Source organism: Hippocampus zosterae, chromosome 3 (genome assembly GCF_025434085.1).
Source record: "Hippocampus zosterae strain Florida chromosome 3, ASM2543408v3, whole genome shotgun sequence".
NCBI classification, from domain to species: domain Eukaryota; kingdom Metazoa; phylum Chordata; class Actinopteri; order Syngnathiformes; family Syngnathidae; genus Hippocampus; species Hippocampus zosterae.
The window spans coordinates 10,590,150-10,606,444 of NC_067453.1; the positions used below are offsets into that span (position 1 = coordinate 10,590,150).

Consider the following 16,295-nt stretch of genomic DNA (forward strand, 5'->3'; position numbering starts at 1 on the left):
AAAATATGTAGGGGAGGCCCAGTAGACCAGTGGTTAGCACGCCGGCATCACAGTGCAGAGGTACCGGGTTCGATTCCAGCTCCGGCCTCCCTGTGTGGAGTTTGCATGTTCTCCCCGTGTTTTCTCCGGGTGCTCCGGTTTCCTCCCACATTCCAAAAACATGCTTGGCAGGCTGATTGAACACTCTAAGTTGTCCCTAGGTGTGAGTGTGAGTGCGAATGGTTGTTCGTTTCTGTGTGCCCTGCGATTGCCTGGCAACCGATTCAGGGTGTCCCCTGCTTACTACCCGAAGACGGCTGGGATAGGCTCCAGCACCCTGCCGCGACCCTTGTGAGGATAAAGCGGATCGGAAAATGGATGGATGGCTGGATAAGAAGTCCCCCAAAATACATAAGGTTTATTGGAGACTCTTAATCTCCATAATTGTGTATGTGTGTGAATGGTTGTGCTGCCATCTTACATGTAGTATTTAAATATGTCAGATGAATTGTCACTATTTCAATGATTCGGATGACCCTGAAATTGCTATATCTAAAATATGTCTCGAAACAATGATTCAAAATCATACACAATTCAAGCTGGCATCAGTTAAAGTCAAAACAAACATAAAATTGTGTATACAGCATTTATTTGAGTCGGGGGCCAATGTTTTTGCATTAACGTGCACATTATTTCAAACAGCACGAATAACTGAGAGCCCATCTGGTGGCATTCATAAAAACAAGCAAGAAGTGTACATAATAACATACATCCCCATTTTGCTTTACACATCACCCGAATCATAAATGTGGGTCATTTAAAGTTCTGCATTGTACCAGCAAGCATAGCATAGCAAATAATACAAACGTAAACCAAATTCGAGACTCCCCCCCAACCCCCATGACTGTTCCAAACTGGCCAAATCATACATCTGATATAAACTGCCTCTTTACTTTCAAAATGAGAAACATACAGTAAATGCATCCAGTGCATTGTTCACATAAGTGAAAAAAATACCCACAAACACCATCATATTTACACTTAACAAAAACAAACTACATAACAGAAAATAAGTACTCATTGCACAGTTGAAAGTAACATAGGATGTACAAAACCATAATAAAATAATCTCTCATATTATTCAATTCTATTGAAAGCGCTGTTTCAATGTGGTGTCACTTGAGTGCCATCTGCTGGTTTCAAATCACAGTGGGGAGGCACAAGACCAATAATTCAATTCAAGACACGTTTTCTTTAGACTTTAAAAGTGTCACTAACAATAACAGCCATAAACCTGAGCAGTCATATACAGTAGTAACCAACATAATTTCAGTCGACGGCTACATGATTCAAATATGTTGTAGGAAACTACCACACCAGTTTAATCTTTGGTGAACAATTTACATTGTAAAATATGACAAGTTTTTGATTCAGAGAACTAGAAGATTCCAAAACAAGAACGTGACAAATGGTGTTTAAGAAAAAAGTAGGAGACATGAGTGGTTCAGCTGGCTTTATGGATTGTGATTCCCATGTTTATAATAATCTTTTCTGGGTTGCACATTCTCATAAATGGAGAGTGCAGCGGTGTTTTGGTAGATAAGATCCACATTAGTTCCAGTCCTTGATCGGATTATATCCATTGCACATTGGTTTAAAATCACATACTGGTCCTGCACAGACATAGAATCTAGATGTTAACCACATTGTCCATGTCTGACTATGACACAAAGAACTCTGAATGTAGTGTTGCACACACCTCTGTCTGCACCATGAGTGGGCGGTGCATGCGCAAGTCATGGACGACGCCATACACATCCACCACATTTTCCCTTTCAATTTGGAAGATGAGGCGATCAATGGCTATGAAGGTGCCAGTCCGCCCCACACCAGCACTGAAAGGGAGACACAATGACAGGTGCTCATTTACACGGCATGGAAGGGATACCCATGTTTACGTGCCTCGACATTGGTTCTGACACCAGGCGACAACTGTATATTATTTGGTCAGAAAGTTATTTACTCAGCTGAGTATAGTTAGTCATATTGCCTTGCAGAAAAGAAATGAAAAAGGCAGTCAGTGATTAGCATGTCTGTCTCACAGTTCATCTTTGTATCATGGTTAGTTTATAATCAGCTGGATTTAGATGAATCTTAGTTTTCCAGAAAGTACCTGATTATATGCAGTGTGCCAGTGAATCCCCCAAGACTACAAACATTCTCAGTGTCCCTGACTGTTTATTCTAACAAACCTGCAGTGGACCACAGTGGGGGAGTTGGTGGAATACTGGTCCATGTGTTCTCTGACCAGGTGTCTGAAGCTAATTAGAAGCTCAGTGGTTTCCGGCACCCCGTGGTCGGGCCAGGCTGTGAAGTGGAATTGGCGAACTGAACGAGTCTCTGCTGTTTTCACCTACGGGCAGACATGGGTGAGCATTAACAGATAAAACAGGTAACTGAAATCCCAACAACAAACTTTTGAGCATGTTTTTCATAAAAATAGGACGTGTTGCCTAATATTGCAGGTCCTGCATAGGAATTTACTGTTCGCACAAGGGGAGCCGTGGTTGCTCACGAAAACTATTGATTTCTCTCTGTCAAAAATGTAACATGATGATCAAACTTGACTTCTGGCACAAGAGTGAGAAGCCACCACAATTTGATGTCTCTCCTGTCCATCCATATGTTCCTACTTGGAGCACACTCACTGTCACGTATGGTTGAAAACTCGGATTTACAAAGTACAATTACCGTTCAGCAGGGCAAATACTATGATTTTTGCTTATGGGCTTCCCTTACATTTTTAATTTCAAAGTCCCTAATGGTCCAGTCATCAAGTGGTATCTCAGATGTTGTTGTTACACGGATGTATTCAAAGTGCCTGGTGCTTGAATGCCAGTACTGCTCACATTTGATCTGTAGAGAGAAAACAACGAATACTCTACATCAAAAACACATTATTTTATCCTTTTAGATAGAACACAACTTTATGTAACGCCACCATTTGTCATATAACATATGGTTTTATACTGTTATTGTTATCCGTTGTTTTTTTTTTTTGCTTTGTTCTTTTTCTGTATGCCCTCTCAAAGCCAATTCTGTCTGACTGCATTCCCAATAAATATCCATCAAAATATAGACAACCACAGAAGGTGTATGTTAATACAAACCATAAAGGCATACAGATTCAAAATATTTCCTGACTGGGCAGCCAAACGGGACAGTAACGAAAAAGAAGAGAAAAAAAGGTATACAAGCTACATTACAGTTTGTAATGTGAGTGGAGCCTCACGCAATCACAGAGCTAGAGCAAACAACTAAGGCTGAAAGAGAGAAAGAAAAACAGCACCTTCTAATGCAAACCTCTCTGCAGACAGCCTTGTCAGTAAGAGTCCCGTTTTTGACACGAAGCGTTCATTGCTTTGTTTGAATAATATGCAACCTAATGACATGGCATTGGTGCATTGGCAGGCTATCTATACAAATGTACTTGTTCAACATTATTGAGACCGTTTTGTGTGTAATGTGTGTGATACTCACTCTGCCTTGCTCATTACAGCGTGTAAGCATGACTAGGGTGTACACATTCTTCTCCCATATCATCCTCCAAAAATCCTTGACAGTGCTGGCCAAAGGACCCTGAGCTGCAATAAATTCCTTTTTGGAGTTGTAACCCTGCAAAAAGAAACGGCGGTCCACGCACAGAGATCAACTCAGTTCAGATTTCCACCAGACTCACAGGAAACAATATGAATGAAGGGGTGAAGACAAAGGGTGTGGAATGACGAGGCAATGGCTTGGGCAGAAGGAGTCAGCACGCACCGGCATGTAGTTAGCATTGATGTAGTCATCATAAGGACTTCCATGAATGATAGAGAGTTTCACTCTAGAAGAATCATCTAGGAGGTATGAGAAGTGGGAGCATTAGACAAGTGAATTATGATGAAAATGGGTGTGCTGGGCAAGTGTTTATGTCTTTATTTTTGGGAAGAAATGTTTCATGATTGTAGTTCACCAATCACGACACTTCATGAAGTACAGTCTTATAATAGAACGACATCCATATAAGAGCTGTATCCAAATTAAGTTTTTACAATAATAGTTCCCAGTCATGACTGATAGTTGACAAATTACTAATTTGACACTGTAGAACACCTGCCGAAATGTGATGTGAGGTACTACATGCACCTACTTTGGGCTGAAGGAGAAAGGCAGTCTACCTATTGTAAGACGATGCTCCAAACAAAAAGGAGAGCAAACACAGAGTCAAACCAAGAACACCTTTGTTCTGAAGTAACACCTCTAACAATAGTAATCATTGAGTAGAATTATTATTTTTGTGACCAACATAATTGAACGTTAGTATTTTTTTATTTTAAAATTTCATACAGCTCTTGTACTGGATTTCATTAGATTTATGCAAGTGTAGATAATTTTATGGAGTACAGTATTTCTTTTTTGTGGCATATAGCAGAGGCATGGATGGATTTACTGATAATATGTACAGGTACAAGGAATACTAGTTTATAGACAGACAAGTAGTATTGTCAAGTTGGATCTACAGGATGCAGGTGACTCACAGGGAAGTACGTTGTTGTAGCGATTCTTGGCCTTGTTCTCTTGAATCAGGGCACATGCTTTCGACTGAGATGTACCAACCAGCCTTAGGTCCTTGAAAGAAAGTAAAACCATAACCCAGTGTTAGTATGCATACTGTAAGGACTATTAAAATGATCATTTGAAAACGCATCCCTCACTGTCTTATGACTTTTATTTTAAAACGTTGTCAATCAGAATAGTCAATCAGATGTGGCACAAGGCTTGACCGAACAGTGTGTTGACATTCAGGCACCGGTATACTTAGGGCTTTCGTTTTGTGAGCAAGGCACATGCGCTTGGGTGTCGAAAGTGGCGCGTCTTAATTTTCGTGCAGGTGAAAGCTTCATTTTTAGCGTGTTTGTAATTTGGCAGCTGGCCCTGTGCCATGCTGGGCCTTCCAGAACAAGGGTGTTTTCTTTCACATGCCCCCTGCGTACCTGACAATTTGGTGGCTGAAAGTAGACTTACCGTACATTTTAGACCAAAGTTGTGGCGCAGGTGGTATCACGCGATTTCAGTGAATTTGACCGAAGCGCTGGCACAAACCGACAAATTTTCCCTCCAGGCACATATGTGCTGGATGTCACTATAGTTAATTCATAAGTACAGTCTGTCAACACAGTGTCTCAAACTTTCTAAATAATTGTAGAAAATGAATCACTGAATGCATTATTATTACTATAATCTTTGCTATGTCTTCAAATTCACCCCCCCTGGCAGCGGCACAACGATGAGTGGGGGTGTGTGGGAGTGCCACACATGGACACCAGGGATAAGGTTGGAAGGTGCACTCCAAGTGCCTGCTTCACAGCAGTGATATGTGATCACCCTGGCCAACTTTACAACATGCGTGAGTAGAGATCTTCTTGTAGCTCCTTATGAATGTACTTTGTGCACGTCAACCTCCTGAATGGACTCCAACCACCTGCTTCCTCTTGTAATCCCACCCACTTTTTGTACCCGAAGTCACATCCTTCCAAAACACTTCGTCTTCTCGTACCACGAGTGTTTCCTAGCGCACGTTCCTAAGTACCGGTGCTCTCAGCCCCTCGTGACACTTGTGCTCCCCGATTTCTATGGCGGCAGGCTGATGAAGCTCAGGCCCCCATGCCGGCTCTCCTGTGTATTTGGGTAGACTGCAGGCTATACCCCATTAGTTAGACTAGACTTGCGCTGGGCACGAAAATAGGGGCCACGCAACATCCTAATGAAAAAAGAAGGAATTGGACATGGCTGGGCTTGGAAAATCACCGTTCTCACTGGGTTGTTAGGCAATGTTATCATCTCTCTTACATTTTTATTTGATTGTACATTACCAAAAATAGAACAGCACAAGGAAAAATAAAATACATGTTTGCAACTTTCCAATATGAATAAGCCATGCTACTAACGTAGCAGCCTTGGCTAACGTCAGCTTGCGAGGGGGGAGTTGAAATTCTTGTCAGCAACTTGAAAACTGCAAACTCCACCTTGAAGCCACACTAGACAAATACCAATTTTTGAAAAAGACGTGGAACAAATGTTTTACCTCAAACTCCTCTGCAAAGCCACAATTAGAGTCCGCTTTCTGCTTTTTGTAATAAGCGTCGTAGTCCTCCACACTGACTGCGGCACTTCTGCTTGGAGGACAAGAGTCCAGGAATGAGAACTTTTTGGTAAGCAAAGTGATTCTTTTCACCTTCATTTTGAAGGTTCATACTTACACTTTGGCTCTAAAAAGAAGAAGAACGTAACACTGGCCGACAGTTTGGGAAGACAAAGATGAATTGAAATGTACGTACATATGATAGGTGAAATGAACGTCTTTACCTCAAGGAATGAATCTGGATGTCGGAGGATTCTTTTTTGGATAACCTACATCGTATATAGAAAGAGTTGAAAGCCTTGCCGTATATACACACATGACTTGACATGACTTCATGAATGGGACAAACCTTTTCCAGTAAACAATGAAGCCAATAAGAATGATGAAAAGAATGCTGAAAATCCCCAACGTTGCTCCGACAGCAACGGTGATGACGACTATGACATTGACAAATATTATGACAAAACTTGAAAGAAAAAGAAGAGAAGCACATGATATGAGCATCTCACATTGAACCTGCAACATACCTGGGTCCTGTGGGAGTTTTATTATTGGATAGAACTTTGTGATTGAGACCTTGGATGCGTCTGACCCAACCTTGATTAGGTTGTCTTGCAGACTGACTCTAGTGAACAACACAATGGCAAACCTGCAGGATAAAGGAAATGAAAGCAAAATAACTACTGCAGTTATGTGATGAATATGAATATTGCATAACGTCGGTAGTGGAAGTCTTACCTGCTGTCGGTCCAAAATAACGATGACATGTTTGGATTTTGTGTTTTGCTTCAAATCTTAATTATTCCATCCATTCTATTTTTTCTGTGCCTATATTAGTGATGCACAGTTGCCAACGCGTTTTCTTTTTCCCGAATTCCTATGCAGGACGTTGAGTATTGAGTCTACATTGTAGCGCAGCCTACTTTAAGATACCTGCAGATACGTCTATCTCCACAATAACATCTAACAATAAGTCACTGGGATACAGTATTTAAACATTCAGGCTACGGGGATGGAATATGTAACTATTCAGATTAGCAGTTTCTATTCATGTTTGCGTTGCGCTATTTCTATTCAAGTTTGTGACTGCTGCGTGGCCCTTTTTTTTAAAACAAGACCTCAGGCTTAGCATGCTGCTGCAAAAAACAAAAGAGCCATTAAAAATCAACCGTACTGCTTGGTGGAAAAATTACTGGGGTAAAGGAACAGTACCAATAGGGGCACCTACGGTACCCATCCTTATTTTTTTTTTTTAATTATTGAGAAAAAAAAGATGCATCTACAGTATGTAAGGACAGACTTTATTGGGCTTGAATTCATATTTTAGGAAGAAGCCGCTATTCGTGATTACAAATAAAAATAATTAAAGAGCAATATATATTGTTAACTTTTTAAAACTATATTTAAAAAATACCTTGGTGATCTTATTTAGATCTGTGAAGAGCAAAATATTCATAACACTTGGTATGTTGCACAGCAGTTCTACACCGCTGCAAACTATCGCAACTATCCATCCATCCATTTTCCGAACCACTTGATCCTCACTAGGGTCGCGGGGGGTGCTGGAGCCTATCCCAGCCGTCTTCGGGCAGTAGGCGGGGGACACCCTGAATCAGTTGCCAGCCAATCGCAGGGCACACAGAGACGACAACCAACCACGCTCACACTTACACCTAGGGACAATTTAGAGTGTTCAATCAGCCTGCCATGCATATTTTTGGAAAGTGGGAGGAAACCGGAGCACCCGGAGAAAACCCACGCAGGCCCGGGGAGAACATGCAAACTCCACACAGGGAGGCCGGAGCTGGAATCGAACCCGGTACCGCTGCACTGTGAAGCCGACGTGCTAACCACTAGACTACCGGGCCGCCCCGCTATCAAACAACACTGTTGAATTCATCCACAATGTCAAGAAAAATTATTATGATCTTGGTAAAGATATATTTTCGATGCAAAAGTTATATTGGATGGATGAATGCAAAATAATTTTTCTGCTGCATGTACAAGATGTTTTGAAAGTCTTACTGATATCTTCGATTGCCGCGAAGGGCTCCGTTGGTGTAGCCCTTCCATTGCGAACCATCTCCAATCTCGACAGACAACATGTTCTCTTGACTGCGTGATCGACTGTTTCTCTCCTTGACGGTTGCCAGATATACCGGAAATTGGTTGTCAATCCACTGTTGATATGTTTTCTCCAAGTACTGACTCATATTAGCCGTGTGAAATTCTGAAGGTATAAAATATTAATAGTCTTACAATGGAAAACACTTTATCATTTCGAGGGAGGAGAATGAAATGACAATCCTGTGAAAATAAGAAACAAGTGAATTAAACAAACCTTTTATATTTTCAGTCACTAACACACCAAAATTAGTGACTGGCCCACTGGTGTCAGCTATCAGGCTGGAATTGATCTGAATGGTGAATCTGTTGTATACTTTCTCGTTCACACTAGCCAGTGACTCGTAGTTTTCTGGAATTGGTGGGTCTGCCAAAACATAACAGCAAATATATTGATTGTAACTTTAACAAGAAAGCTAAATTTAAAACATGTCCAACCTGTGATGCCAGTCCTGCAGTAGAGTGACACCGGAGTCGCAGTTTGTCCACAGCTCAGTGTCTCCATCATGATGTTGTATGAAGTGTAGTGACTTAGGTTTGAGATGGTCTGGCTACAGCTTTGGTTACAGGTTCTCGGCCCAGTCATTATTGTCGTATTGTTCATAGTGATGCGAAAATCACGAAATTGGCCTCTGGGCTCAGTCCAGGTCAAAACAATTTCTGCCTTTGGATTGTCTGGACCTTTACATGCTGCATTTCTCACTGGGCTTGCATCTGGAGTAGATATATAAGACAAACATTATTTAGACACATACGGTTGTCTACTAATTTATAACTTGCACCGTTTGCAAAGTGTATACATTTGGAATGACTGTTTATTACCATTTCAAGTACCGGTAATTCCCCATTTGTAAGGGGCATGCATTTGTGAGATAGACAGCATAACCTGCAGTTCGCACTGGTGCATTATTTATAAGACGTTTTGAACATACCTGTGCAGGCGGAAATCCTTCTGGGAGCACCCTGTGTGCCATCCTGCGTCTCAGTGATGACAGAAAAGTTATACCTACTGCCAGAGACCAGGTTTGTGATAGTATGCATTGTTTGGTCAGTCACAGCACTGCCATTGAAAGACCAGTCTACGCTTTGCCAGGTCAAATCGTAAAGATAGCTTTCCTTGTGTTCATCAGGTTGAACCCACGTGACTGTGATGCTTTCCTCCTCTGTAGAAGTGTTGAGAGACTTCACATGCAAGGGCTCTGAGAAAATTGCAGAGGTGTAAGAGTTATCCCTGAGATCAGGCAAATTTATGTATGCAAAGGTTTAAAAAAAAAGCTTACTTGTGGTGACCAAATAGGCGTGAATCACATCGCTCCTAAAACCCAAGACCCCAATTGTTGCTATGGAAATGTTGTAGGGGGTCCCAGAGAGCAAGGGCTCAAAAGTATGACAAATGTCGGTGGTATTGATGTGTCCACTTCCCTCAGGCGGTGCAATTGTGAGCTGGTAGAAGAATGATGTACCATTCATCTGGGGAGCGTCTGTCCACCTTGCTTCTATTGAGGTTGTGGACTTAGTGATGATCTCAATAGGCCCAGGTGGGTTTGGAACTTTGGGAGTTGGTAAATACATTGTGTTCACTTCAACAAGCAACGGTATGTTATGCTATGCAAATTTCAAGAAAACGAATGCCTTTAGCTCAATTTAACCAATAATACAATTGTAAAAAAAAAAAGTTATAATATTACTATAGAAAATAAAGCTATTCTGTATATTGTAAATTGCAATCATAAACAAATATTGCACTGGACTGATGAAATCCAGTGATACTTTGTCTCATAGACAATGAAAGTCACCGTTTTCAGTTTAGCACATCAACACCCTCATCTGCGAGAACAGTCCATTGTGTATATGCAATTGTCTGTCGATGTTCCTGAGAAAGAATGAAACACACTAAATTGCTTCTTCTGTTGCGATTGTGTGAGTGTCAGTTGAAAATGTTTTGAAAACACATTTGATGAAGGAAGGTACCTAATGTGGCAGTTTGTCTCGGAAAGATGCATACAGGTTTTATTTGGTAATGACAATGACTATATTTTCGACCCCTTTGTACAGTTTTGTTTGGATAGCTGGCGGGATGCTATCTGTCATTGTTTCAACTGAAAACTGGAGCAGTCATCACTCAAATATAAAGGCAAACTTTACTGCATATGACTGAGCGGGATTTGCAAACGAATTAACCAATTCAATTTTGACGCAAGACTCGTCATAATATTGTGCCGGTGGACCTGATGCTCTGGCTGGCGTGTGTGAGTGTGTGACTAATAATTGCATGAGTGAATTTGTACTTACAGGTAGCATTTGTAACAAACTCAGATGACACGTTGAATGGTCCACTATGGGATATCACCTTGGCGCTGTACAGCCTTCCAGCAGACAACCCCTTGAAAAGCAACGAGTTGTTGCTCGACGCTACTGTTTGTGACTGAGCTATAGAAGAACTGTTCAGGTGAACACTATACAGCTCTACATTCCCTGCTGGAATAATCCATGACACCAGGACTGACATGTTTGAACCTTGACTGGAGATTCCAAGTTGTACTGCCTCTGGCACTGATAACCCATAAGAAGAAAACAAGAACCGAAATTGGAGAAATTAAGAGAGGAAAGTCCATCCATCCAAATGGCAAATTAAAGTCTTACTTGTGTACTGAGGAATGCAGCGTTCTTTCCCTTCTATACCATCCCCTGCTTGGACAAACACACAAAAAGTGCAGAGTGTTCCAGGATTGAGTTCTGAGATCACTGCACCTTGCGTTGTCACAGTTTTGTTTTGGAAGCTACAGCCAGTTGTCTCTACCCGATAGGTGTACTCGGGCCGGTGTTCTAACGGTTCCACCCAAAGCAGTTGTATTGCAGTTGAGTTTATGGTGTGCGCCTTCAGTTCATTAATCTGATGTGGTCCTAGAAAACACAGGTAGAACGGTTCCTTTATCAATATGAGGACGGCTGTTCAATGTGCATCATTTGCATATCCATCCATCCGTTTTTTGATGCGCTTAATCCTCACAAGGGTGGTGTTAGAGACTAGCCCAGCCGTCTTCGGGCAGTCCCAGCCAATCGCAGGGCACACATTCGCGTGTACAATCACACCTCGGGACAATTTAGAATGTTCCATTAACCTGCCATGCATGTTATTGGAATGTGGGAGGAAACCCAAGTACCAGGAAAAAAAACCCATGCAGGAAGGCCACAACATCTGCACTGTGAGGTCGATGTGCTAACCACTCAATCAGCGTGCCGCAAATTTGCAGATCACTATTCTCATTCGCGACTTTAATTTTTCCTTACGATTTCCCACCAAGGTGGACATTGCTGTCCAAGTCCAAAGCATGGGTATGACGAACTAGGGATTTTGAAAAGGATGGTAATTAAAAAACAGTAATGAATGCAATAAATTTTAAGCAATAATGGATGCATTTCATTCTATTTTAAAAAAAAGAAGAAGAATTTCAAAAATCAAACAAAGAGGGTAAACAGGAAGAGAGCTACATTTTAGACGGAAAAAAAAAATTATTAGGCAGCCCGGGCTTACTAAATTAGGATGTAAATACATCTGCATCACTATTATGGTCGTAGCCCACCTCTGATGTTTGCAGTTGCTCGATAACAGTCACTGTTTCACGAGCTTCATGACATTGCTGGTTTGTGCAATTTAGCTCAGAACTGCTTTTTCGCTTTGGCTAAACCAATACATCCAGGCATTTTCTGAGCCGCTTACTTAAAGTATAATTTGATATTCTTTGATTTCAAATCAATAATTTTCTTTAAATAATCGTTGTTAATGCCAAATTCTCTCCAGATGAGGCTCATAAACTACTTACGTGTAAAGAAGGAGTTGATCCGGGGAATTGCCAGAGTGCCATCTGCTGCTTGGGTGAAGACAGTGAAAGTGTAGTTGTAGCCGGAGAAAAGGCCAGAAATAACGGCGGACAGGTTTCTGGAGACCACTTCAGAGGGTGGAAACGATCCATTGGTGACCCGCACCAGGTAGGAGTAGTTAAGCTTATTTTCTGGTTGCTCCCATTCCAATATGACGGCATTTGTTGTAATTTCTGCCGCTTTCAGCATGGTCACGGAATATGGTCCTGAGAAAAATTTGGTTAAATTTTATGGATTCACAGTGATCATCCCATGCTAATTCACTTACTTGTATAATTATTTGCCATGACCTCTGTGCTTTTATAATCCATCACACCAAGAGTTGCAACAGAAATGGAGTATGGGCTTCCAGAAGTGAGATTCTTCAAAAGAAACCAGGTGTTTTCTGTCATGAAGATGTCATTGACACTGAATTTGTATTGATTTTGATCCATCTCATCTGGGTGGCCCCAGGTGAAATTAATGGAGCTGACAGTCTGCAACTCAATACTTATGGGTCCAGGAGGATTTGGAACTTTCAAGAGAAAAAGAACACTTTTATTTGTTACGATATGAAAATAGAGTACAAATGATCTTCAAACCATTCTGAGTTAACTCACAAGTAGCATTGCAGTAGGTTGAATTGTCACTCTGTAAAGGTCCACTTTTGCTGATCACCACCACACAATAAAGCACCCCTGGCTTCAGGTTCTGAAATAATGTGCTGAGAGTTGAGTTGCTCAGATCCTCCTTTGAATATTCACATTCTGAGTCTTTGTTCAATAGGACAGTGTAGGAATCCACACGGCCCATTGGAGCACTCCAGAAAACTGACATATTAGTCGTTGTCCCGATGGCCCTGATGTTTGAAACTACACCAGGTTCTGAAAAAGAAGACAAATATCAGATTACTCGTACAACGGCCAGGATGCATATTGCATATTTACTCAACTGCAAAGAATAACAGTCAGCTATAAGGAGTAATTAGGGGTTTATATATATACTCAAGGTTGGGGGGGATACATATATAGTCCTCATTAGAGTCATTGAAGCCTATCCCAGCTGACTTTTGGCAAGAGGCAGGGTAAACGCTTGACTGGTCACCAACCTATCACAAAGCAAAGATTGAGAAAACAACCATTGAGACTCACATTCACACTTGTGGTCTATTTAGAGTCTCCAGTGAACCTACCATGCATGTTTTTGGAATGTGGGAAAAAGCCAGTGCAAGCATGGCAAGAATATGCTACCTGAGTTGAGATTTAGACCCAGAACCTCTTGACCATGAGGCAGACATGTTAAGCACAACTATACTGTGCTTCCTACCCATTGCACTGTCATCAATATCATTCATGATAGTTTTGATTGAAAGAGTGATTCTGAGCGCGAATGCATGCTTGTGATCCTTGTGATTTACAATAACTTGGGACATTGGGGGGTAGCATATATTAGAATAAAGACTATTATTATTATTATTATTACTTCAAAAAAAGTAAAAACGTGTGAGGCCATACTTGTGTATTGTGATGTGTGTTCCAATGTAGAATTCAGCCCCTCTACAACTGTGAACACCTCAAAACTGTAAAGAGTTCCAGGGATCAGATTGTAGAAGGTGTACATTTGTGTTTTAGTTGTCCCATGTTGAACAATTGTGCTGTCCTGGAATGCAATTAGCAAATAGCTGTAGGTGTCCTTGTAGTCACTTGAGCTGAACCATGTCAACTGGATAGCTGTTGTGTTATAATCTTTAACTTTGAGTTCAGTCACAGCTCTAGGCACTACACAAAATAGAGAAGAGGTCAGAATTAAAGTTAGACAATAAAGTTAGACAGAAATAAAGTTAACAATCTTACTTGTGTAAGCGAATGTCTGCTCTTCTGTGGATTCACTTTCTGCTGCTGCTAATGTGGTGACGCTAACGCTGTACTTAGTTCCCGGTTCCAGGTCATGTACATCAGAGATGTTATCACTGATTGTTTGTTCATTTACAAGTGCTCCTGTAGAGTTCCTGGTTTGAACCAAATAGGAGAAATATGTCTGCACGCCATGTGGGAAGGACCATGCCACATTAATTGAGGTTGTATTGATCGGACTGGCCACAAGGTTTAACACAGGGTTTGGAACTAGGAAAAAAGAAAAAAAAGAAATAACAAATCACACAGTACAAATATGAAGCTGATATAACTAAAGAAAGTTGGACACACTTTTAGAAGAAAGAGTACGGTAGGTAGCTTTAGGTGTGTTCTAGAAGTCCTAAAGAGAAAGCCTCAAGCTTTTAAACAATAGATCAAGAGATTTACATGGGTGCTGCCATATTAGCAGTTTTTAAAAATGTATTCGGCTGTCCATGTCAATCTATTTTAACTTTGGCCTCCAAATATTGGAAATTGTAACAGTGTGCAACAATAGTTGGGAATATTCGCGTTTCTGGTGATATTTCAAGATGAACCGAAATTGCTCTTTGACCTTATTAGTGAAATAATAATACATTCTCTAAACTTTTGAACACACAAGTCCAACTGTCCTTTTTACTCAACTTGCTGTTCTTTAATAAGGATCTGAAGGGCAACATTCAACAAAGGTGTTTGAATTATGAGTTTATGACTACTTTCCACATGTTGAGTGAAAATTATTGAAATATTAAATAATTGGACACGTCTATTAAAAAAATCTTGGAATACAGAAGGTGTTAAGGCAGATCTTTGTGGTGTACTCACAGGTGTATGCTGATTTTTGAATGGCAGAGCTCGTCAGATTCTGAGGTCCGATTGTGTACACGGATATATTGTATTCTGTTCCTGAAGAGAGCTGTGACAGCACCATGCTGTTATTGATGGTGGTAGTGGTTTGCATTTTACCACCTGGTCTTTGATAGGTGATGTGGTAACTGATGAAGGGAGCCTGCTGCATCTTGGTGGGAGTCTCCCATCGAAGGTGAAGTGAAGTAGTTGTCCTTTGAGTGATATTAAGGGAACCAGGTGGTGTCGGAACTGATCGTTTGTAAAAAAGGAAAAGAAAACTGTTACAGACATTTATGTATTTAGAGATTTTTATTTCCACCTCGAAACACTCTTTCAGATCACGGTCAATATGAAACCATCTAAAAAAAGTTCTTCAACTTACTGGTAGCAAATGCGATGTGGGTGGACGTGCTGCTTAGGTTTCCAGCGACAGCGGTGACTGTGATGAGAAAAACTCTCCCGGGATACAAATCATGAAAATGGGCTGTGGTGACTAGTGTTTTGTTGCTGGAGGAATACAACAGATCTGCATTGGAAATGTTCACCTCATAGAAATCAGCTTTGCCTTTTTGTAAGGTCCACTCAATTTTTAGGTTTTCAGTTCCTGCGGTGGCCATTATATTTTCAGGCCTCTCGGGCCCTGAAAAATAGGAAAGTCGAAAATTAAGATACTTTTGTAATACGCTGTTATTTAACCAGTATTATGCTGTGGGTACAGTACACTTCCGAATCATAGTGTCTATTTATTTGTCTGTCTGTCTGTCTACCATTAGCCTGTTGGAGGACCCGTGCCCAGTGGCAGAGGTTGAATTCTCTAACACATTTCACCTTGAAATGACTTGATAGTTTCGATTAAAAAAAAGAAAGCTGCAGTTTTGTCTGATCTGTCCAAATGACATCTTCTTCAGTTTTGTGAGTCAGCTTCATACATTATGTCACAGACCACAGTGAGTTTACTTTCTTTAACAGAATACTGACAATTGTGTCCATGTGTATTTGCCATGCTGGCAGAATGCGTGTGCCTTACTTGTGACTTCAGCGAATTTGTAGGGTTCTCCCTCGGTTTGGTTGTCTCCAGCAATGCAAACAATTTTGACTGGATATGATGTACCAGAGACTAAGTCTGATAGCACAGCAAAGTTATCATTTGTGTATTCGATGAGCTGCGCTCCTTCGTTGTGCCATTCCACCCGATATACAAACACCTCACCATCAGGTGGTTTCCATTTCAGAGATATTGCGGATGTGTTTGTGGAAGCAGAGGGTTCACGAATGATACCTGGTACTACACAAGAGAGAGATCAAAATAAGAATTGCCAAGTAGTCAAACAATAGTTTATGGACAACAAACATGGCAAAGATGGGCAATGTAATAGAGGAAGTAATTTTGGGCGACTGAATGTTTC

The 16,295-nt window shown here is 41.0% G+C and overlaps 1 protein-coding gene across 6 annotated transcripts in view; it reads right to left on the reverse strand.

Moving 5' to 3' along the window:
• Positions 1 to 613: 613 nt before the first annotated feature.
• The window catches only part of LOC127597174 (receptor-type tyrosine-protein phosphatase eta-like), a 31,991-nt gene continuing 16,309 nt past the window's right edge, over positions 614 to 16,295 (reverse strand). Inside the window, exons 5-30 of one of the 6 annotated variants that reach the window (XM_052060009.1) lie at positions 15,917 to 16,174; positions 15,272 to 15,529; positions 14,866 to 15,138; positions 14,002 to 14,271; positions 13,663 to 13,926; positions 12,769 to 13,032; positions 12,438 to 12,683; positions 12,112 to 12,375; positions 10,931 to 11,191; positions 10,580 to 10,840; positions 9,568 to 9,837; positions 9,220 to 9,486; positions 8,726 to 9,001; positions 8,505 to 8,654; positions 8,189 to 8,393; positions 6,691 to 6,812; positions 6,513 to 6,600; positions 6,388 to 6,432; positions 6,107 to 6,194; positions 4,560 to 4,650; positions 3,802 to 3,878; positions 3,520 to 3,654; positions 2,779 to 2,895; positions 2,232 to 2,392; positions 1,739 to 1,874; positions 614 to 1,652 (exon numbers count right to left, since the gene is read on the reverse strand). In XM_052060009.1, coding sequence (XP_051915969.1) covers positions 1,494 to 1,652; positions 1,739 to 1,874; positions 2,232 to 2,392; positions 2,779 to 2,895; positions 3,520 to 3,654; positions 3,802 to 3,878; positions 4,560 to 4,650; positions 6,107 to 6,194; positions 6,388 to 6,432; positions 6,513 to 6,600; positions 6,691 to 6,812; positions 8,189 to 8,393; positions 8,505 to 8,654; positions 8,726 to 9,001; positions 9,220 to 9,486; positions 9,568 to 9,837; positions 10,580 to 10,840; positions 10,931 to 11,191; positions 12,112 to 12,375; positions 12,438 to 12,683; positions 12,769 to 13,032; positions 13,663 to 13,926; positions 14,002 to 14,271; positions 14,866 to 15,138; positions 15,272 to 15,529; positions 15,917 to 16,174 — 5,006 coding nt within the window. In that variant the 3' untranslated portion in view covers positions 614 to 1,493. Of the gene's footprint in view, positions 1,653 to 1,738; positions 1,875 to 2,231; positions 2,393 to 2,778; positions 2,896 to 3,519; positions 3,655 to 3,801; positions 3,879 to 4,559; positions 4,651 to 6,106; positions 6,291 to 6,387; positions 6,813 to 8,188; positions 8,394 to 8,504; positions 8,655 to 8,725; positions 9,002 to 9,219; positions 9,487 to 9,567; positions 9,838 to 10,579; positions 10,841 to 10,930; positions 11,192 to 12,111; positions 12,376 to 12,437; positions 12,684 to 12,768; positions 13,033 to 13,662; positions 13,927 to 14,001; positions 14,272 to 14,865; positions 15,139 to 15,271; positions 15,530 to 15,916; positions 16,175 to 16,295 lie in introns of those variants that run through there. The other 5 variants (XM_052060008.1, XM_052060010.1, XM_052060011.1 and 2 more) reach the window with 5 other exon arrangements.